At 44.6% G+C, this 22951-nt stretch overlaps 1 protein-coding gene across 1 annotated transcript in view; it reads right to left on the reverse strand.

The window, feature by feature from the left end:
• Positions 1-3464: 3464 nt before the first annotated feature.
• LOC144326286 (androgen receptor-like) overlaps positions 3465-22951 on the reverse strand; it is a 90182-nt gene continuing 70695 nt past the window's right edge. The window contains exons 4-5 of the mRNA XM_077922845.1: positions 22434-22591; positions 3465-6159 (exon numbers count right to left, since the gene is read on the reverse strand). Of these exons, the coding sequence (XP_077778971.1) occupies positions 6004-6159; positions 22434-22591 (314 nt within the window). The 3' untranslated portion in view covers positions 3465-6003. The remainder of the gene's footprint in view (positions 6160-22433; positions 22592-22951) is intronic.

The following is a 22951-nucleotide window of genomic DNA, read 5'->3' on the forward strand; positions in this document are numbered from 1 at the left end:
CAACTAGTGGTGAATCAGGGAGGGTAGAGTCAAACCCTCCCTCTCTGTTGCGGGCATTTGCCACGGCTGGAACAGGATAAGGGAGTAGAATCAACTGCACTACAGACTGTCCCTTGGGCAGAGACTGTGGGAGATGAGTCCAAACCTGGACCTTGAGAATGCCTTCATAGCCAGCATCGATCATGCCAGGGATTATAAAAAATCCCTGCTTTCTGGCTTGGGATCTAGGGAAAATCAACCCCACTGTTCCACAGGTAAGGGGCCCTTTAACTTGAGTGGGTATGACATGAACCTTTCCTGGCAGATGGAAAGTGGTATCCCCCTGTACGACTAAATCCAGTCCTGCACTACCTGGGGCAGCAGGTTTTAAGGTTGTCGGCCGTTCTCCTGCATCGACTGTGGCCCTGTTTGAATAGGGAATACCCTCTGTTGGTCCTGGGTCGGAGGGTGACCCGACTGGGGGTTTCCCGAACTCCTGCTTTGATTGGCCCAATGATACCCTTTTTGGCAACAAGAGCACTTTTTGGAGGGGCATGTGTCTGTTCTTTGCAGAGCGGCATTCCCATTGGAAATGTCCAGTTTTGCCACATTTAAAACAAACCTTACTGGTCTTATCTGATTGTCGCAGAGCGGCTGCAAGCACACCCACTTTATGAACTTGGGTACCTATATTTTGACAGGCGCGTAACATATCTGATAGTTTCAAGATGTTAGAGGCTTGTATGGCCTGCAAAGCTTGTTTGCAATCTTAATTTGCATTCTCTACGGCCATTTTCAACAAGATTTCATTCGCAACCTCAGGATTATCTATCTGCTGCATTATGGCTTCTTGCAAGCGGTTTGTGAAATCCAAAAAGGACTCAGATGTTCCCTGTCTAATACTGGCAAAACTTTTGGTGGCTTTTTAAAGGCATGTAAGGCACATGCAGAAATTATAGGAAAATATTCCCAAGGCAATTGACTCTGCATGTCCACGGTGGCAAAATTTCCTTCACTGGCCAAATGGTCAAAAATTACTCCTCCTGCTGCATGTAAGTTTGCCTTGTTAGAGGGGGATTTTCCACTGGTGGCAGATGACAGACTGTGACACCATGAGACCAGTGTAAAACCAAATTAAATAAAGGTTTTATTACAAAACAACAAAGCTTGTGGGTGTTTTCCCTGCAGGCAGATTCAAACTGCAGCTTTTCTCCTTTTGTAGTCATGGCCAGCTGTACCCAATTTACCCAGAGCTTACAGAAACTGGTCTTAAAGGTACAAACATCTTTACTGTTTCTGTGCAGAATGTTTCTTTCCCAACATGCCTGGTGTTCTGCAGCCTACCAGTATTCACTGTACCAAATTACATATTGGCCAGGATTTAGGATCATTTTCATCAGGAATCATAAGGAAAAAGGGCATAACCTGATGATACACCTTCTACAAGTCCTCGTACGTAGGTACTCGTCAACCCAAACTCATTATGGCCTTTTTTTACTTCCCTAATTACTGAATATGGCATACTTTCCCAACGACCGACTTGATTTCCCTGGTCATCTTGTGCCCTTGTGACTGGACAAACTGCAGTGAACTCGGCAAGTTCCTTCGCAGTTAAGTCTGGCGATACTTTTGCCTCTTTTATCATTCTCTGAACTGTAGAGAGGGCTTCTTTTTCCTTATTTTTGACTCAGGGGGTATCAAGGACTGAAAGGGATTAATGGTAGAAACATTTGGATGGTATAAGGTATCTGGGGCTATAATTTTTACTAAAAAAATTGCCCCACAAATAATAACCTGGGGTGTGGCATCCATTTACAACATACCAGGTTATTATTTGTGGGGCATTTTTTTTTAGTAAAAATTATAGCCCCAGAGGGGGGATTGTTATGAGAATTATAAGGTCTAAGATATAAAATAAGGTAAAGGTAAAGGTAAAGGGACCCCTGACCGTTAGGTCCAGTCGTGGATGACTCTGGGGTTGCGGCGCTCATCTCGCTTTATTGGCTGAGGGAGCCGGCGTACAGCTTCTGGGTCATGTGGCCAGCATGACTAAGACGCTTTCGGCGAACTAGAGCAGCACACGGAAATGTTGTTTACCTTCCCGCTGGAGCGGTACCTATTTATCTACTTGCACTTTGATGTGCTTTTGAACTGCTAGGTTGGCAGGAGCAGGGACTGAGCAACGGGAGCTCACCCCATTGCAGGGATTCAAACCGCTGACCTTCTGATCAGCAAGCCCTAGGCTCTGTGGTTTAGACCACAGCACCACCCGCGTCCCAAGATATAAAATAAATGTTCATAAATGTACCAGTCAAACAAATACATAAACATATAAACCACATGTCTGAACAGTACAGGAAAATAGACCTGAATCCATTTTGACTCTCCCAAATTGACCTCAAATGTTCCTCTGCAAGGAGGAAGGAAATGGGAAAACCTCCCCATTGTCTCTTTGCTCACAAATCCTGTCTTAAGGGCATATCTGTATATGAATAGGGTGAGCCTGTGACCTGGATTCAGGAACTGAGTATTTACCATCACAAAAAATGCTGTAGACCGCCTCCTCTGCTGTTGACCGCCTCCTTCTGTGATGTATATATGATGTTTCAGGAGGTGGTCTTGGGCCACAGGCTGGGCAATTTCAAAAGTCTATATAACAGCTTGCACACCAATGTTCAGGATCCCTCCTGCCTCCTGTGTGTGGTTGTGAGCACCCTGTTGCAACAGTTAATAAAGATCAGGCTTACTAGCTGCTTTGCTTCTCAATATTCTCTGGTTGGCCTCTGTTATTTTCTCTGTCCGATAGGGAACCTACATAAGGACTCATACAACATTCCTAGAGTGGACATGAAAGGGGGTGTTTGCTCCAGTCAGTAGAAAACTTCCTGTTTCCTCCTGAGCTGGGACACACTTCCTCTGCATGTGACTAGAGGTGGGCGTGACCTTACCTGTCCAGGTGACAAAAGGACCAGGCACGCAGCCCCCCCCCTGACTCCATTCGTCTTAGAAGCAACATATTTTTAGCTAGAGATGCTCTGTTGGCTTTCTGCTTTCAGCCAGCAGAGGACAAAGAGACTATCTCTATATGGGATAAACTCAGATGTATATACTTTGTAACTAAGTCTGCCCTCAGGGATCCATCTGTGAACTGAATGTGTGAGTAAACTTCTTTTATATACTTTTCACAAGATTGTGTCGTGTCTATTCTTTTTAAGGGGGAGGAAAGGGGATTACCAGGAATTCTAATATTGAGAAGCTTAAACAAACTTGCAACAAGCTAGCTGCTGTGTGTTTAAAAGGGGAATGCACTCTGCTAAGTAAAGGGACTTGCTAACGCAAGTTAGGAAGGATATTATTAAACAATATATCCTCTCCCACCTCCCTGAACATTCCCACAACAATTCTATGATTTTATCAGTAGGTGAGGAGGAGGTCTGTGTGGACTGGTCTGTGCCGCAGTGAGTTTAAAGACTAAACAACCAGTGTCTAGTTAAGGGCAACTTTTACTAAATTGCAAAATAGAATATACTAGAGCGTAAGTAATTATTATTATTTTTTAAATCACATAACAACAACAACAACAACAACATTATGCATAAACAGCATAATAAAAATAAAGATTGATGGCTAAGACATAGTCAATGCTTTGGGTATTTTTCAAGCTCCCCCCACCCCGCTTTTAAACTGTAGTCTGCTGTAAATAAACCAGAGGAAGTAAATTCCCCACCAACAACAACATGTCTAACCCCCTCCCCTCCCTTCAGCCTCCCTCAAGCTTATACATGGCATTCATTACAGGTATTTTGAATCAATTCCTCTTCAAAACATAGACAGAATCCCAAGATCCCCCAGGGGGCCCATTGCACAGGTCAGCAGACGTTGCCCTGTAGTCTTCAATGCTAGCCAATGTACACTTCTGCAAAGCAAGTCTTGCACAAATTGAGTTATAGCAACAAAAGAATCAGAGGGGAACAGAAAGTTCACTGTGCCCACTTCTGTAGGTGAGAGGCTACCACACCTGGTGTCTGAAATTGTCCACCATATACCTCTGAGATATATCCATTTCCACTTCCCACAACCTGGGGGACTCTCAGCCACCTTTGAAGGAAATGGAGCTGTTCTCAGGCATGTAATCTTGCTCTACACATCTGGATGCCCAGAAGACCGTTCCAAAAGACTTGAACCCACAGAAGGAGAAAAGTACTGCAAAGCTTAAAATAGTTACTTATGGTACTACAGTATAGCTACTTATGTGTTCTTAATGTGCATGATTTCAACAAAAGCTGGCTTGCTGAAATTGCCTTGCACGTGTTTAATTTGCACAAAGAGCTCAAAAGCTATTTTTTTGTAGGATTTTCATGGCAAAGAGGTTTTAAGCTCTCAGGCTTGCTTACTGGACTCTGAGAGGCTCTTGCACAGTGTGGTAAGAATTCAATTCTACACCACCTTGTTTGTTACCCAGGTGAGGGACCACCTTTTAAATAAATTGTGGGACCAAGGAAACTAATTTCAAGTCTAGTATCCAGGAGGGGCCCAACGTTTATTTCTATTGCAATAGGACAGAGCTCAACTCCGAGTGCCAGTTAAGAAGGTCTGCCCCGAGGCACTTCAGAACAAAAGCTTATATAGTAGTTGAAACACAGCAAACCAAGAATCATAAAACATCTAAACATACATCAAGAAAGGTTACAGGTCACGGGATACAAAGCTACATGACTCCACACTGGCATCAACCACCTTGGGGTGTCCCAAAACATTTTGTCTCAACTTATAACTTATCGGATAGTTGTCTAGGCAATTAGACCTTCAGTGAGAAGGGAAGGGCATCATACATTCCTCTCCCATCTCCTCTTCCTGAGTTTTAGATAGCTTCATGGATAGCTGTTTAACACATACCTCTTTGGGCAAAACATTTGCCTCGCTAAGTTCAGATAAGGCAGGAAGTGGTGTGCACAGTGTAGGAGGGTTGGCATGAGGGTTACAAACTGCAGGCACACAAAAATCAAGCCTAATGCATTCTAAAAGGTTAAATGCAATTAAAGTGAAACATTGAAACATTATTAACATCAAAAATATACACCTTTGGTCTCTAATTCTTATATCAACAGGGACTGGAATGCTCTCTCTAGAGATCTTGCATAGCCGGACTGAGACTGAGGTACTGAAACTGGTTCACATGTAGAAATGTGGCCCTGTCAAATCTGAGTCCGTGTGATGGCACCCACCCACCTTTTTTTTCCTTTTTGCAATTGTATGATTCCACTACATTCTCTCCTCCATATGATTTTGAGTCCATGGTCGACAGTTCTCCCTTCCTGTCCTCAGATATAGTATGAAAATCCTCCTGCATCTTAAGAATGAGGCTAGCAACACAATGGGGGGAAAGCACATCACACACACAAGATAAGAGTTGATTAAAAAACTGTTTAAAAATAAAAATAAAATCACCCACTTCTCAAAAATGAAGTTCTTCCCCCACTCCCAGGATTTGATTTGAATAACCTGCTTGTCATCTTGGATTCTGGTTTTGTTTAAAAAGAGAGAATAAAGCAGCAATGAAGGGAACACCCAACACACAATGTGCGTGTGTGTGTCTTGTCAGACTTCCTGTCATGGCACAGGGCCACAGAAGCCACTGTGGGAAATGCAGAAGCCCAAGAATGTAAACAAGTGCCGCCTGGCACCACGCCACAACACCAGATTAAAAAAATATAAGAACAGGAAAGAGAAGTTGGGGGGGGGGTGTTGCACACACAGACACACACATATGCTGGGCCATTTTGAAACAGGCCAAATAAAACTCCCACTCGAAAGGGGAATTCATGGGTGGGGAATCATCAAAACTGAAAGGAATCCCAGCAGGTTAGTTCTGTTTTCATTATTACTGTGTATCTTTGTAGCTTACACAGCATTTCAAGGCACTGCAGTGCAGAAATAACAGGCAGGTGAAGGCTGGACAAAGCCGGTGGCTTCCGGGGCCTCAGCCGCAAAGGGCTCCTCCCTTGCTGTGTCTCCCTCTCTCCATCACTGCGTGTGGAAGTAAATGGGCTTCACCTGACCAGAGAGGATCTTGGGGACTTGCACCGAGATGATCTCCGCCATCATTTCTGGGTAATCCACGCTGACCATGTGGGACCTGACTAGGAGGTTGAATGTAAACTGGTGCAGCTCTCGGGCGATCTAGGAAACAGGAAAGTGAGGAGGTGATGTTGGTTCATAGTGATGTAGGATGAGGGAAGGGTCAGTATGCATGATGCACCAAGTCCCTTCTAGTTCTTGGGTTCCTGTGTCAGAGGTGGGTAGAGGGTATGAGAACAAGCTCACCAAACCAGCCCCTTTGTCTAGGCAATAGCTGTGGCTGAATAGTTAAGCCCCATGATCAGCATCCCAAAAGAATGAGCTGGGCTGCAATAGCTATGACTAAGAGATGGGGCCTTCCAGGCTGATGTAGAGGGCTTTCTTCCACCCCCTCACCTAGAACAAGAGCTGGTGTGGTGTGGTGTGAACTGGGCAGAAAGCAGGCTAAGAGATGGAGACTTGCTTGATTTGTGCAGGATCCAAGACAGTGACTAATGGAGAAGCAAGATCATTTGGAGTGTTAATGCTGTGAGTTGCTCTGTCCTGTGCTCAGGTTGTATATTTGTGTAAATGAAAGCGTATATCCAAAAGACACCACAGTCTCCACTGAACTTCATTCCAAGGAAACCAAACCCTCAGTAAGCACCTGGAACCCCTGGAATCTCTCACCACTTGGAGATTGGAGTGGCATGTAACAATATTCTACAGCAGTGCCATTTATTGAGTTATAAGGAAATGCGGTGGGAGGGTGCCCTGGTCCCGTATGCTCCTTGATCCTTGCAGCATATCCTTCACTGACAACAAAGAGAAAAGGCTCTGCAGCACAGTATTAAACACACGTACACCAAACTCTGTTTTCCCGCCTGAAAAAAACAAAGACTGTATTCAGCCAGAAACCAATCTGACAGCTTGAACCTTTAAATTTCAACTGTCCAATCAGAGACTTAGCATCTGACAGCTATCCAATAAATGAGAAAGTTACGGTATATTATGAAACAGTGACCTCTGGTGTTGAGGGAGTGCTATTGGCAGGCAAAAGCAAGCATTGCATCTGCAAAAGAACTCAGCCCCATTCTGCAAACTAAGCTCAGGACCCCTGCTGGGTCAAAAAAGGAAGTAGGGACAGTGCCTAGTGTACAATATTGTCTGATATTGCTCTAATGTTATCCTATGGAGATACTTTAGAAATTCATTAAAAATCAACTGTCTTGGTTCCAATGGGATTTTGGAGCTTGTGGAAGGACAAAGGGAAGTGGTAGGGAGACATCACTGGGATGGTCAGCCATAATCCCTGAGATGTACCATCATATCCATAGGAATCCCTCACAGGAGCCATCCCCAGTTATTCCTGTTCCTACTGAGAGCCAGACAGAGAGCCATCAGTATCACAATGCCCATCCTACTCATAGTGGAATGGAACTTCAACTAGACAATGGACTGCGTCTGCCATTCCTGATAACTGGGAAAATGCAAATGCTTCCCTTTGAAGTGTGATAGAGTGAGTGTGAAAAACGGATTTTTTTCTTACCATGAATTTCAGTTTATGACTCCCCCTACTGGAGACAAGCAGGGCCTTCAACTTGCAACATCCTCTCCAGAGGGGAGGAGTCATCCTGTCTCTCCAGACTGAGTAGCACCTCAACCCTTAAATAATAATAATATAATAATTTATTATTTGTACCCCGCCCATCTGGCTGGGTTTCCCCAGTCACTCTGGGCGGTTTCCCCAGCCACTCTGGGTGGCTTCCATAGAAACCAAAAAGCACTAAAATATCACACATTAAAAACTTCCCTGAAGCCTTAAGATGTCTTCTGAATGTCAGGTAGTTGTTTATTGCTTTGACATCTGATGGGAGGGCGTTCCACAGGGCGGGCACCACTACCGAGAAGGCCCTCTGCCTGGTTCCCTGTAGCTTTGCTTCTCTCAATGAGGGAACCGCCAGAAGGCCCTCGGCACTGGACCTCAGCGTCCGGGCAGAACGATGGGGGTGGAGACGCTCCTTCAGGTATACTAGGCCGAGGCCGTTTAGGGCTTTAAAGGTCAACACCAGCACTTTGAATTGTGCTCGGAAACAGGTGCCTGTATACCAGCCAAATCACGGGTGCAGAGTCCTAGAAAAAAAGGACACTCATACACAAAGCATGTTGTTAGACAGCAATGCACATCAATCTATAAACTGTTAGATTTCTGTTATGCCACTGTGCAGTTTTTGGAGTCACAATACTCTTTTGACATTCCAGACATTCCAGACTGCTGGAAGTCTCACAGGAGATGGATGTTGATGTTACTGGTTTCCTGTTTCTTTGTTCCTGTTGTTTCTCTGACTCTCACAGAGAGCAGATGTATATTCTTTTCTCTCTTGCGTAGTTAGAAATAAACATAGCAATGTAGTACATATTTCTGTGTCTTCTGCTGTTTGGATACTCTGCGTAATGGAGGAGCGTGCCTGAAGCCTCATCAAAGGCTTAGGTCATTAATCATTGTCAGAGGAGAGCCTAGATGGATTCCGAAGATACGATGAGGAGGAGAGCCATTTCAGCTCGGTCGTATGGAACTTCCAACATTTTTGGTCATGGAACTTTGAAGTGTCAGGCATAGCCCTATTGGCTTTAGCCCAAACGTAGCAGAGTTTTCTGTTAGAGGACATTCGGCACAGAAACATGTGTGTATACCTTTAAGACGTTTCTGGGATTAATTGGCTGCAGGTAACCGTTGCTATAAAGGAAAAAAGCTGAGTTTTGTTGCTTGCCTGCAGGAATAACATCCACCAGAGTTTGTGTTTATTTGCTTAGTAATAAAGTCTTCGTTTTAGTTTGGGTTTTTACACCTATGTCTCCTGGAGTCACTCTGTCCTCTGCCACCGGCTGGAAATCCCCCTCCAACAGGTTATGGGCCCAGTCCCCAGTCCTGAGTGGGCAGAGACAGAGCGTGAAAAGAACCCAGAGACTGGAAGCAACTCAGCGTTTCTCAAGCAGCTGGCTGTGTGAAGGCATCGGCAGGGAGTGTCTGTTTGGGACCAGGAGCCGAACATTTCTTCAAGCCACGTGTGAGTAAGAACTGAGTGGAAAGCTGAAAGCTGGGTGGTGCCATGGCTGGACTTGGAGCTGGAGCTCAAGGGGGAGCTTCCTATTTTCCAGTAGAGAAACTGGGAGAGTCCAATTATATGTCATGGAGTTTACAGATGCAGGCGTTTTTAAAGAAAGAACAATGTTGGACTGTTATTGTTAACCCTCCTGTAAAAGAGGAGGATGAAGAAGTAGATGAAGCAGACCAAAGGCTGGAGGACAAAGCCTATGCCAATTTAATTTTGAGTTTAGAGAAGTCTCAGTTATCTCATGTGCGAGACCTTGAAACAGCAAGTGAGATTTGGCAAGCACTGAGAGCAATACATATTAGAGACACTGCTGGCAGCAAAATTACTCTAACGAGAGCTCTGTACCGAGCCAGACTAAGTGAGGGTGAATGTGTTTCAACACATCTTCAAAGAATGCGTGATTTATTTTCACAGTTAAATGAACTTGGGGAACATTTTTCTGAACAGAGAAAAGTTTATATTGTGCTGTCTTCACTTCCTGAGTCATGGGACAATTTAGTGATGACTCTGGAAGCAATCCCAGAAAGCCAATTAACAATGCATTTCTTAACTGGGCGTTTGCTTGATGAGGAGGAAAGACGCCATGAGAGGAAGGCCACAACCCCTCACTGTAACTCCAGAAATGGGAGGCAGTCCAGTAAAAGATATGCAACTGATGAGGAGCGGCAATCTAAAGAGGTTGTAGACCACAGAGAGGAAGCAGCGTTCACAGTTAGAAGATGCTATCGTTGTGGGTCAACCAAGCATTTAGTACGACAGTGCACTGTGTCTGTGGGAGAAAATACAAGACAAGGGCGGCCTGCGTTTGCTGGGAAGCGAGGAGACAGGAAGAGTCGAGTCCAGTATGTTTCTGCAGCAGTTTGAGGCACCAGTCACAACGTGGGACAAGACTGGATTTTAGACTCAGCAGCGACAAACATTTTTGTCAAGTCTGCACAAACCCTTGTAGAAAAGCAGCCTTGTAAATCTGTAAATGTAGTACTAGCTGATGGAACAGTGCATGAGTCAGCTGGAAAGGGTAGTGTGAATATCAACTGTTTAAGTACCAAGTTTACCAATGTTTTATGTGTACCAAGTTTAGAAAATAATTTGCTTTCAGTAACAAGTCTTGTTAAGCAGGGATTTAAAGTAACCTTTTCTGGTTCAGGCTGTAGAATAGAGAAAGCTGGAAAAGTGGTTACAGCGTCACTACAAAATGGTTTGTTTGTTTTGAAAGACCAGCTAGTAAGTGAGTCTGGGGCCAATTTCTCCTGAGCAGGGTGAATCAGAAGGGGAAGATAGTTCAGAGGGGGAGAGTGTTCAAGTTAGAAGGTCACAAAGAAGCAATAAGGGGGTACCTCCAGAAAGGTTTACTATACAAGAAGTTAAAACTGTTGATGTGAAAAAGGAACCTCGTGATTATGAGGAAGTTTTAAAGTTACCACACCAGGAAATAGTAAGGTGGAAAAATGCAATGAAAGCAGAAATGAAATCTTTAGCAGAACACAATGTCTTTACCATTGAGCCATTGCCTGAAGGAAAAAAGGTAGTGGGCTGTAGATGGGTGTATAAAATAAAACATTTGGCAGATGGTGATGTTAAGTACAAAGCCAGACTGGTAGCACAAGGCTTTACTCAAAGAAAAGGTGAAAGCTTTGATGAAACCTTTTCTCCTACTGCAAGGAGTGAAAGTGTACGTTTATTGCTAGCTCTTGCAGCACAACGTGGGTTTAAGGTAAACCATTTTGATATTGAAACAGCTTAACGCAAATCTGCAAGAAGAAATTTTTATGAATCAAGCGCCAGGTTTTGAGGCAGGAGAACAGAATTCTGTATATAGGCTGAACAAAGCAATTTATGGGCTCAAACAGTCAGCTAGAAATTGGAGCGAGTGTCTTGATAATGCTTTAAAAAATCTTGGTTTTAAAAGAAGCTTAGCTGATAACTGCTTGTACACTAAAGGAAAGGGTGATAAACAAGAATTGTGTTTGTGTTATGTTGATGATTTGCTTTACTCTACAAAAGGTGACAAGCAAGTGGAAAAATTTGCAGAACAACTAAGAAAGGAATTTAAAGTAAGAGATTTGGGTCCAGTAAAAAATTATCTCGGTTTAGAAATTCAAAGAACAAACGATGGAAGTTTTTTGTTGAGTCAAAAAGACAAAATAATGGAGTTACTTGAAAGAAACAATATGCAAAACTGCAAGGGAGTAAAAACCCCAATGGAAATAGGTTTTTTCAAAAATGAAGGAGAATGCACAGAACCTGTAAATCCTGAAATGTACCATTCAATAATTGGAAGTTTATTATACATTTCATTGTGGAGCAGACCAGATTTGAGTTATGCAGTTGGAATACTAAGCAGACTAGTAAGCTGTCCTACAGAAAACGCCTGGAAAGGTTTAAAACGTATTTTCCGGTATCTAAAGCAAACAATTGATTATTGTTTAAGATTACCATCTTCAGGTTCCACAAAATTGCAGTGTTACGTTGACAGCGATTGGGCCAACCTGCCTGATAAAAAATCAATTTCTGGAATGGTATTTCAATTTGGAGATTCTTTAATAGGTTGGAAATCCAAAAAACAAAGTATCGTGGCCACATCATCAACAGAGGCCGAATACTGTGCATTGTCGGAATTATGTAATGAAATAAAATTTTATGTTCAGATCCTCAAGGATATAAACGTACAGTGTGATTATCCCGTTCAAATTATGGAAGATAATCAAGCCGTAATAACTTTGTCTGGATCTGACCAGTTTAGAAACAAATCAAAGCATTTAGAAATTAAATATCAAAATGTAGCTGAAAATGTAAAACAGAACCAGATAATGCTGAAGTATTGTGAAAGTACACAAAATGTGGCGGATGTATTTACAAAAGCGTTAACCTTTGAAAAACATGCACGACTGGTAGCAAAGTTGGGAGTTGCTGTGTGTGATATGTAAATATGTTCTGTTCTGTTTAAAATACTATTGTTTCTGTTTGAATGAGAGGGGGTGTTAGAGGACATTCGGCACAGAAACATGTGTGTATACCTTTAAGAAGTTTCTGGGATTAATTGGCTGCAGGTAACCGTTGCTATAAAGGAAAAAAGCTGAGTTTTGTTGCTTGCCTGCAGGAATAACATCCACCAGAGTTTGTGTTTATTTGCTTAGTAATAAAGTCTTCGTTTTAGTTTGGGTTTTTACACCTATGTCTCCTGGAGTCACTCTGTCCTCTGCCACCGGCTGGAAATCCCCCTCCAACATTTTCCTGCACAGCGAAGAAGCTAGTTCCGGCGGTAATGACTAGTCAGCTAGACTCAGAATAGCTATTTACAGGATTTATTAAAAAAAAAAAAAATAAAACCAGCAGAGTTTCTGCATACAAATAAAAGCAAAATAAATCCTCTCTTTCTCTCTCTCTCAAAACCATACACAGCACTTCTACTCCTAACACACCTCACATCAAACTGCTAGCAATCCCTAGATAACAGAGTTGAGTGCTGGTCGTTAACCAATCAGAGTAAGTAGTTTCTAGGTCAAGCAGACCTGGGCTTTCTGCCAAGAGTAAATTGACACTGCCTTGAGTTAATTGTGTGAAGCCAGAATCTGCAAGTTTCCCACAAGAACCAATTAACAGAAACTGAACATTTGGTTATGGGCGCCAGACCGGAATGCAGCTTATCTTCCCTGCGTGTCAAGAAGATTGATGAGAGGTATGTGCTCGTTGCCCCGGGAAGCCAGCCAGTCCCTAATTAAGTGGCAATAAGGGTGGACTTTTAACTTCTAGCCAAAAGCACTGATCGGCCAGCAGCAGAAGGTCAGAAGCAGCAAAAGTCTCATGCAGTGTGCTTTTTTTGAAACGCAGCTCCTTGTAAACAGACTCAGTCTGCTTTATAGACACAAAATGGCTAATGCTAAAGTAATGGAAGCCCTTCAAACCGCAATGGGTGTACCGAAGCTCTCAAAGGGGAACTACCAGGAATGGGTGCAGTATGCAGATGCCCTGCTACGCAAAGAGGGTCTGTTTAATGTGATAACAGATGCCCCCCCCAGCTCCGATGACCCCAGAGTGGGAGGCTAAGGATTCCAAAGCAAGGGGAACTCTGACACTTATTGTGTCCCCTGAAGAGCTATGTCTTTTGCGCGACAAGGCCTCAGCCAAACAGATGTGGGACAGTCTTAAAGATTCACATTTAAGAATGGAGGTAGGAGCCTCTTTGTTCTTTTATGCCAAGTTGCATGATATGGCACTTGCTGAAGGAGCAGATGTCCGTGCTCACCTCATGGAAATGCAGAATCTCAGGCATGAGTTGCAACAGTGTGGAATCACCTTTCCAGAGGCTGTGTATTCCTTCATGATGCTACATTCTTTGGGTTCGAGTTGGGAAGTGATTGCCAGCCAGCTTGCTGTTTTGCCTACTGCTCAGCTAATGGTAGCACATGTTACTGCTGTGGTATTGAATGAAGTGGATCGGCGTAGTGCTAGCTGCATCACTAAGGGGGAGTCCTCACAGACGTCATCCCAGAATGCAGTGCAACCACTAGATGGCGCCAAAGCTTTGAAGGCAGTGAAATGCTACTCATGTGGACGTCTAGGCCACATGAAAAGGGATTGTAAACATCCCAAGGCAACAGAGCAGTGCAGCGAAAGCTCAATGAATGGAAAAGGCAAAGGTCAGAAGTCCAGGACAACGCAACACACAGCTATGGTCTCATGCTACACTCCAAAGGTCCAGAAGACGTCTAGCTCTTTCTTCATCATCGACTCGGGAGCCACTTGGCATGTCTGCAAACATCTGTTTGTGTCCTTTACTCAACAGGAAGGTGCGATTCACCAAGCGGATGACCGCACAATCTCCAGTCAAGGCTATGGAACAGTTGTGCTTCACAGCTTGGATGCATCAACACACAATGTTCTTTTTGTTCCAGATGCTGCACACAACCTATTGAGCATCTCACAGCTGACTGAACAGGACATAGACGTTTCCTTCAAGAAGAGGAAGTGCACCATCACCAAGAAAGATGACTTTATATTGCATGCTGATTATATTGATCATTTATTTGTATTGCATTATGATGATTCTGTTGATGTTGTGCAGGAGGAAACTTGTTGTATTGCAGATACTAACAATGTTTTGCATGCAGGATGTATTCATGATTATCACAGGAAATTTGGTCATTTAAACTTTGAGGCAGTTTCCAAAATGCCTGCCTTAGTTGAAGGTATGACTATTAAACCCTGCAGGTACCACATGAAGTGTAAGGCATGCGCAGCAAACAAGGTCAAAATGGCTGCTAAAGGAAAGGTATCTAGTAGACAAGCTACAGAACCATATCAGGTAGTGCATGCTGATCTCATTGGTCCACTAGCACCCTCTTTGGGTGGAGTCAGGTTCTTTATGGTTCTCATTGATTCATTTTCCAGGTATATTCATGTGTTCAATCTCAAGCAGAAATCAGAAGTGTTTCCTAGGTTCAAGGAATTCTATGCTTGGTTGAAAAATGTGCACGATAGAAAAGTGAGATGTTTATTTACAGATCGCAGGGGAGAATTCACTTCTCAGCAGTTTGAAGCTTTTCTGACTGAGAAAGGCATTCAACATGACCTTTCAAGTCCACGGTCTCCTTGGATGAATGGACTTTGTGAAAGGGCAAGCCAAACATTGCTTCAAGGCTTGAAAACCTTGCTGCATGATGCCAATCTTCCAGAGAGTTATTGGGCAGAAGCGCTCGGCTGTTTTGTTTATTCTTTTAATCGCAGATTGTCATCACCGATTGGTTGTACCCCCTATGAAAAGATGTTTGGCAAGAAACCATACATCAAGCACATGAGAATTTTTGGTTCTGACATGTGGGTTCACACACCACAAAGCTCCAAGTTAAGCAAACATGGTTTGCATGGTATCTTTCTAGGATATCAGAAAGGTTATTACAGAGTAATGATGACTGACACTAATACAGTTAGGCTCACTAGAAGTGTTAAGTACAATGCCAAGTGGGGGTAGAATGTGGGAATTTTCCAATGTTATCCTGATGACAGTGAAGAGTCTGAGGATAAACAGCAGCAAAACCCCACACCCACTGATGAAGGTTCTGATTCTGAATATGAATCAGATGATTCAGAGGATTTCAAGAGTGCTAAAGCCTCTCTGCGACCCTCTGAAGGCTCTGATCGAGAATTGGAGCAACCACTGTTCACTATAGGCCACTTTTCTCCTAAGAAAGAAGAGGAAAGTGCTGAAGACTTACGTCTGATTCACAGGCCTGAAAGAGCCACAAAAGGAAGACCTCCAAAGAGATTTGCTGATGAATTTGCCAAAGCAGCGAAAGCTGTAACTGCTGTTAATAGCTCCAGGAAGGTATTTGAACCTTCAAACCTCCAAGAGATCCAGGCTTTGGACTCAAAGGATGCTGAGCCATGGTTAACTGCCATGAAGGCTGAGCTTGATTCCTTAGAGAGGAACAAAACATGGGAGCTAGTTCTGAGAGTTCCAGGGATGAAACTGCTTGACAGCAAATGGGTATTCAAAGTAAAGACAGACCAAAATGGCAAGGTAGTCAGACACAAAGCCAGACTGGTAGCCAGAGGTTTTTCACAGGTACCAGGAGAAGACTATCACGAGACCTACTCACCCACCGTGAGATATGAGAGCATTAGGCTTATGCTCAAACTTGCTGCAGAAGAGAATCTACACGTTTCTCATCACAATGTGAATACAGCATTTTTGTACGGAACCTTAGGTGAATCACTTTATATGCTTCCACCTGATGGCGTACAGGTAAATCAGGGATTTGTTTGTTCTCTGAAGAAGTCCCTATACAGTCTCAAACAAAGTGCACGATACTGGCACTCCAAACTCACTGAAGTGTTGTTTTCTCTAGGTTTTCAGCAAGGTAAAGCTGATCCATGTGTATTTGTCAAAGAGGAAGGGCAAAAGAAGCTGTATTGGTTATTTTATGTTGATGATATTCTTTTCTTTCGGAAGGATGTCAAAATGTACAATAATACCCTAGCTCAACTGAAGGAGCACTTTGACATGAAAGATCTTGGTGAGGTAACCAACTACCTATCTCTGGAAATAGAGAGACCAAGGTGCTAATAATTTAGTACACCAGTCACAGAAAATTGCTGAACCTGATGGATGCTAACCAGTCACCAGTCACAGACCCAAACTGAACCTGATGGATGCTAACCCTGTAGACACACCAATGACAACAGGTTATCAGGTAGATGATACTGAAGAAGCATTTTCTGACACTACACTGTACAGAAGTGTGCTGGGCAAACTAAACTTCATTGCCAGATGTTCAAGACCGGACATTGCAGTTAGCACGAATTTGCTAAGCAGACATGCCAACAATCCTACTGTTAGGGATTGGAAAGCTCTGAAACGCATAGCACGTTATTTGAAAGGCACTATGCACTACAGACTGAGATTTAACAATCAGAAGTCTGGCGGTCTTGAGATATTTGCTGATGCAAGTTTTGGAAATGACACTACAGACAGGAAAAGCACCTCTGGAGTTTGCTACATGTACAACCAGGGTCTATTTGATTGGTCGTGCAAGAAGCAAACTATAGGAAGCTTAAGTTATTGTGAAGCTGAACTGAATGCACTGTCTTATTCACTTGTGGATTGTGAATGGTTGTTACAATTGTGTAAAGACATGAGAATTCCTGTAAAGTGTCCAATCCAGGTTTATCAGGACAACAAAGCATGTTTGGCTTTGCTGACTTCTGAAAGTTGTAAGCAAAGCACGAAGCACTTGCAATTGAAGCTGCAACATGCTAGAGAATGTGTTCAGAAAGGACTCGTAACGGTGTCCTACATGCCAGGTAATGAAATTCCTGCTGATTTATTGTCCAAGGTTGTTCTGAAGTATCAACACTGTACCTATGTACAGAAATTGGGTTTGTACTGAGATTGTACTGACACACTGCCCAGTGGTGTTCACAGAAAGGGGGAGGATGTTGGTTTCTGTTTGTGCCACTGTGCAGTTGCTTGGAGTCACAAGACTCTGTTTACATTCCAGGGATTCCAGACTGTTGGAAGTCTCACGGAAGACAGGAGACGGATGTGATGTTACTGGTTTCCTGTTCCTTTGTGTTCCAGTTGATCTCTGTCTTTCACAGAGAGAGGATGATTTCTTTTCTGTCTGCGTAGCTAGCAATAAAACTCTTTGCAATGTAGCTCATAAATCTTGTCACTTCTGCTGCTTTGAAACTCTGCTGAATGGGCAACGTGCCTGGAGGCTTATCAAAGGCTCAGGTCATTAATTATCGTCGGAGGCGATTCCGCAGGACTCGACTGGAGGAGTAGCTTGGTAGAGTGGAGATTCCAACAATTTGTGGCAAGAGACCGCCTGATATAACAAGGAAGTGAGGGATGAGCTCCACACCTGAGAGACATCCTGAAAGACTGCATGTCAAGTATCACCTTGATGGACAGGGAGGGAATCAACAGCTTTCCTCACTGTTCACAACAAACCCAAGCCAATCCAGCCAGAAGACGTAAGATCCATGGCCTGATGACAGAGATCCTGAGAGGGAGCCCTCACCAGGATATCGTCCAGGTGAGGGTGGAGACAGATTCCCTTTGCTCTGAAGAATACCACATGAGCCACCAGTACCTTGGTACCTACTTTCAGGGAGAGGTGGTGAGCCTTCCTGATTGGTATATAAATATAAGCCTCAGAGAGGTCATACAATCTGCCTTCTTGAGAGCCAAGACAATGGCTTGAAGGGTTTCCATTTGAAGCGTTTTTTCAGGAAACAAGACTGAATAAACCCCTGACTTGCTCTGTGAGTGGCCCGCTGGTTCAATTGCCCTATTATCAAGAAATGACCTATTGCCAGTAGGAATATCTGATTTTTCTCTTGATGCCTTAAGTGAGAAGTGGGGATGAAGATGTCTCATGGATGAGAAGCAAACTCAAGAGCATAACCCTTCAATACTATCTCCAGCTCCCACTTGTCCATGGTCACTTTCCTCCACCAGTGAACAAAGGCTGGTAGCCTTGTACCCACTGGGGAAGCAGATGGACTAGAGGCCAAGTCGGGGGGGGGGGGGCTTGAGGGTGCAGAGGAAGACTCTCCTAATCTGAAAGAGGAGGGGCAAGTAGCACCCCTATCCTGCCTACCCCTCTGTTCCAAATGGAAAAGAAGGGTTGAGACTTGGGGAATTGTTGAAAAAACTGAGTCTGGCACCACTTTTTCTCAGACTTGTTGGACGAAGGTAGGGCCTTCTTCTTATTCCTAGTCTCCACCAGGTGAGGTTCCAGAGATTGCCCAAAGAGCTTGGACCCCCCCCCCCAAAAAAAAAGAAAAGGTAATGAGATCACACAGGATTGTGACACGGTGTCAACATGCCACTGTCGGAACCAGATAGTCCTGCAGGCTATTGTGGAAGTAGCTAAGGACCATGCATTAATTGCAGAGTGTCCATGGAAGAGTACGCAGCCAATGCCAAAGCACAGGCCATATTTTTCAAGGTATCCTTAATAAACATGGGAATGTCTGCATGTGATCCCATCTCTACAGCTCACATAAACACAGCTTTTGAGAACATAGAGAAGGTGGCAGAAGCCTAAAAGGTGAAAGCATTGGCCTTGAACACAGGCTTCAGGGCTATTTCCAACCGTTTCTCACATACATATACCTGGGACCCCTTCACCTTCTGAAGGGAGCTCCAAGGCTGTCATAGTGGATCAATCACTGCAGTGGTGTGCAGTCCATGGACTAGTGAGACTAGCCTATTCCCCTTAATCTTCCCAGCAGGTACTTCCCATTCACCTGCTTAGCCAGTGTCTCCAGGCTCTGTGCATGCCCCCCCCCCTCTCTCTCATTACCTCCATAAAGGCTGCAAAACTGCACCAACCTGCAGAGCAATACACATGCATGAACAGGAAGTGGCTGCTTGAAGCAGAACTGCAGCCTCTTCTGCTTTGTTTTTTAAGGAAGAGCAGTTGGAAAGCCTGAAGTGCTTATGGGGTGGGGGTGGGTGACAAGATCCCTGCAACCTTAATATTTCACTTCTTCCCTCCTCTCCTTCAGCCACTGTGTGTGTGTGTTCGTTTTGAAAACATGGTGTTTTAATAAAATAAATTCCCAGCCACCATCTGCCAGAACCTGAAGGATCAGCAGCAACATGCAACAACCAAGAACAACACAATCATAGAAAGGGAGATGAGGAAGAAAGGGTGTGTGTGTTAAAAATGGTTTTTTAATGGGAGGGGGGAATCCACCCTTCTGCCTGGGGTTGTCTTTTTCTTATTATAAAAAAGCCATACTTTTCTTCTCCCCCCCCCCCCCAAGCTGGCAAATTGAATGGCTGGGGAATGAACTTCCTTGGGAGGCTGTGGACTCTCCTTCACTGAAGGTTTTAAGGCATGTGCCAGGGGTGCTTGAGTGGAGATTCCTGCCTTGCAGGCTATTGGACTAGATGACCCTTGGTGTTCCTAACTCTACATACAGCCCTAACTATTCCCCTACAAAAAATTTCACCGCACACCACTAAATCACTGGACGTTTGAGGTGATTCCTAAACTTATCTGGAAAGATACAATATAATGTTTATTTCCCCATTTGCAAGGAGCCTAAGCTCTTTTGGGGGTTCCCCATTCCACATCGCAAGGTTCCTCAAAGGCCTAGGGGAAGGAAACAGAGGCAGGTTTGCCATCGCAGCAGGAAGAGCTTTGGTTGTTTTCAAGGGCCCTGCAGGAGAATCAGGAGGGGCTGTCTCTTCCTCTGACAATTGCAGCACCCAAGAATCATTTTTAATAAAGGCAGAAAAACCTCAGCAGAAAACACCCTGGGTTGGGTCTTAACCTCAGTCACTCCCTCTTCTGAGAGCTCCCTCTCTTTCTTGTCTGGGTTGGACTGGGAGGACCCCAATTCAGCCAGCTCCCCAGAGGCCACCCCACAAGCTCCTGCCCCTATCACCTCTGTGGGTTCCTCCTGTGCCTGCCCAGCAGTCAGGGCAGAATCCAGCTGCCACCTATACTCTTCCCTTCCCCAAACAATAGTGGGGAGGGGAGAAACAGGAAGAGAATGAAATAGAAATGAAGAAGCTGGGGGGAGGGAGCCAACAGGAAAACTCAGTGAAAAAGCTCACTCAGAAAGATGATCTAGCAAACTGGATGGAGAGGACTAGACAAAGGGAAAATCCACACAAAACAAGCACTCAATCAAGTGTTTCTCTCTCACACAGAGAGAGACACAAAGACCCAACCATCCCTTGCAGCAGGCAGGTTCAGACTGGAGAGACAGGATAACGGGAGAAGGGGGGGGGGAGCACTTTAACGAGTCAGCAGTGGGCTGGGTAAACTGCTCAGCTGAGGGGAGTGGCAACTGCGCACCCCTCAGGAGCATTTTCACGGAGTCCCCACCCCACCGCTGGCTTGTGAGAGCTGTTGGTGGAGCGGGGGCTCTGTAAAACTGGTTAGCTGAGGCAAGGGCAGCCATGCGCTCCTCAGCCAAGCAGTTTTAAAAAGTGGAGGGAGGAAGAAGCTGTATAAGCGCCTCACCGATGCAGCTTGTTTCTCCCTCTGCGCTGGTACAGAGTGGTATGGCGGCTTCACTCAGGAGTGTTTTTCTGGTGAAACTGCTGCCACTCCTGAGTCCCCCTGCTACCAGCACCAGCTGGAGGAAGTCAAGGGTGACAGCGATTTCACTCACAATATAACAACAACAACAACAACAACAAATTTTATTTCTGCCCCGCCCTCCCTGGCCAGAGCTGGGCTAAGGGCGGCTAACACCAATAAAATTGCAGTAAAAACATAATGGGGGGGGGGGACACAATTTAAAATACTGGTTAAAATGCTGCCGAGTGAAGCCACCATCACGGTCTGCCCTCATACCAGTCCTGGGCAATGTATCAATACATCACCCAGACCTATTTAGTGCAAAAGGCAGCCTGTGTGAATTTTTTCTTTCTTGTTTTCTGTGGGAAGCTATGTGGCTACATTTTGGGGTGGGAGGAAACAGATGTACAGTAGAATCCTAATAAATTCAAAAAGTTGGTTGTTCCTATTGGGTAATCAGCAAGAATAAAAACCTCACTCCATTTAGAACACTTGCATATAGAGCACTTGCAAGTTAGGGATGCAATTGCTTTTTTTATTCAGTTGTAGTGGAGCAATGGAGAGAAGCTTTTCCTACTGTCTGGGGATAGGCAATTTGTGGTAATATCACAAATTTTATGGTCTGGTTTTTTAGTATACCCAAAATTCTTTGCTTATTAGGGGCCATCCCACATTTTCTTCAAAAAATTGCTTTGCACAGGTAACTACCATAGAGTTATCAAATTTTTCAAAAGTAGGGGGTTCGTGGCTTGGCTTTTGAAAAATAGGGGGTCCTCAGTTGAGGGAGTTGGGTATGTTTAGCCTGGAAAAGAGGAGACTGAGAGAAGAAAGGATAGCCACCTTCAAATATCTCAAGGGGCTGTCACATGGATGGTGCAGCAAGCTGGGTTTCTGCTGCTGCACAGGGGAGAACCCAAACCAATGGGTTCAAGTTAGAACAAAGGAGATTCCGACCAAACATCAGGAAGAACTTTCTGACAGTAAGAGCCGTTCAACAGTGGAATGGGCTCCCCAGAAAAGTGGTGGACTCTCCTTCCTTGGAGATTTTTAAGCAGAGTGGAGGAGACTGTAAGTCAGGGATTCTTCAGATGACCCCTGGGGGACCCTTCCAACTCTACAATTCTATGATTCTTGGTTCTCTGAACTCTTATTTCTCCTGCCTTTTTCTAACCTGTGGCAGTCAACAAATACTTCAATGGCATTGGCAGTCTTGGGGTTAAGGAATGTTTCCCTGGAGGCATCCTGGATCCGAAAGCCTCCAGCCTCCCACAAGCATTCATCTCTTTCCTCTGGAGGCAAGGGCTGTGATGTCACAGTGATCTGCTTCCAGCGCTCATTTTTACAAGTTTTCTGGTGTTCATTCCCCCTCCCCCCCTCCCAAGTTCAGTACAGTCAAACCTCTACTTATGTCCACCTCCGCTTGCATCCATTTCGCCGAACGTCCGGGCAAACCCAGAAGTAACCGCGGGTTTGCCGTGGTCTGCACATGCGCAGGAGCAGCGATAGCCATTCACGCATGCACAGAAGCAGGTGATCGCTGCCTGCGCAGAAGCGGCGCCACTACATGCGACCAGCTTCAGGGCAGGGACGGACCTCCGGAACGGATTAAGTTCGTTCCGAGAGGTTCCACTGTAGCAGATTCTGTAGAGTTTAGGTGAAAAGATTAACAACCCTCTTGTCATGTGTGTGGCCAACCCTCTTTCTCTTCCCTTCTCCTCCTCTTACTTACAGGCTGCACAGAGTCTAGGAGCTTGGTGAGCTGGTAGAAACGCCGGGAGCAGGAGGTAGGGTTCTTCCTCTTGCAAGCAATGATGCGATCAAGTTCCTTGATGTAGCTCATCCGAAGTTCATCAAAAAACTTCTGATTCTTCAACCCATCCACTGGAACTGGTGCATGGAGAAAGAGAGGAATAACAATCAGTGTACAGTGTGACCGTGTCTTGTGTGTTGGTCACTTTCCAGGATGGCACCTATATGCAAAAACATGTCCACTTGAAACACCCTCTTGGAACTGCCCCAGTGAGAACATCCTTACCTTTCTGGAGTTGTGTACCAAGTGTGCCTTGTGACCCACCCACCCCAGCAAGGTGGAGAGCTTTTAAGTTCTCCACCTTGCTTACAGAGTTCTGGGAGGCTCTCGTAAAATCTCTCAGGGCTGTCCAAATTCCAGCAAGATCTTGTGAGAGCATCCCAGAGCCCAGTAAGTAAGTCTTGAGAGCTTAAAATCGCTTTCCGTGCTGGGAAACC

This window comes from Podarcis muralis, chromosome W, assembly GCF_964188315.1.
Source record: "Podarcis muralis chromosome W, rPodMur119.hap1.1, whole genome shotgun sequence".
NCBI lineage: Eukaryota > Metazoa > Chordata > Lepidosauria > Squamata > Lacertidae > Podarcis > Podarcis muralis.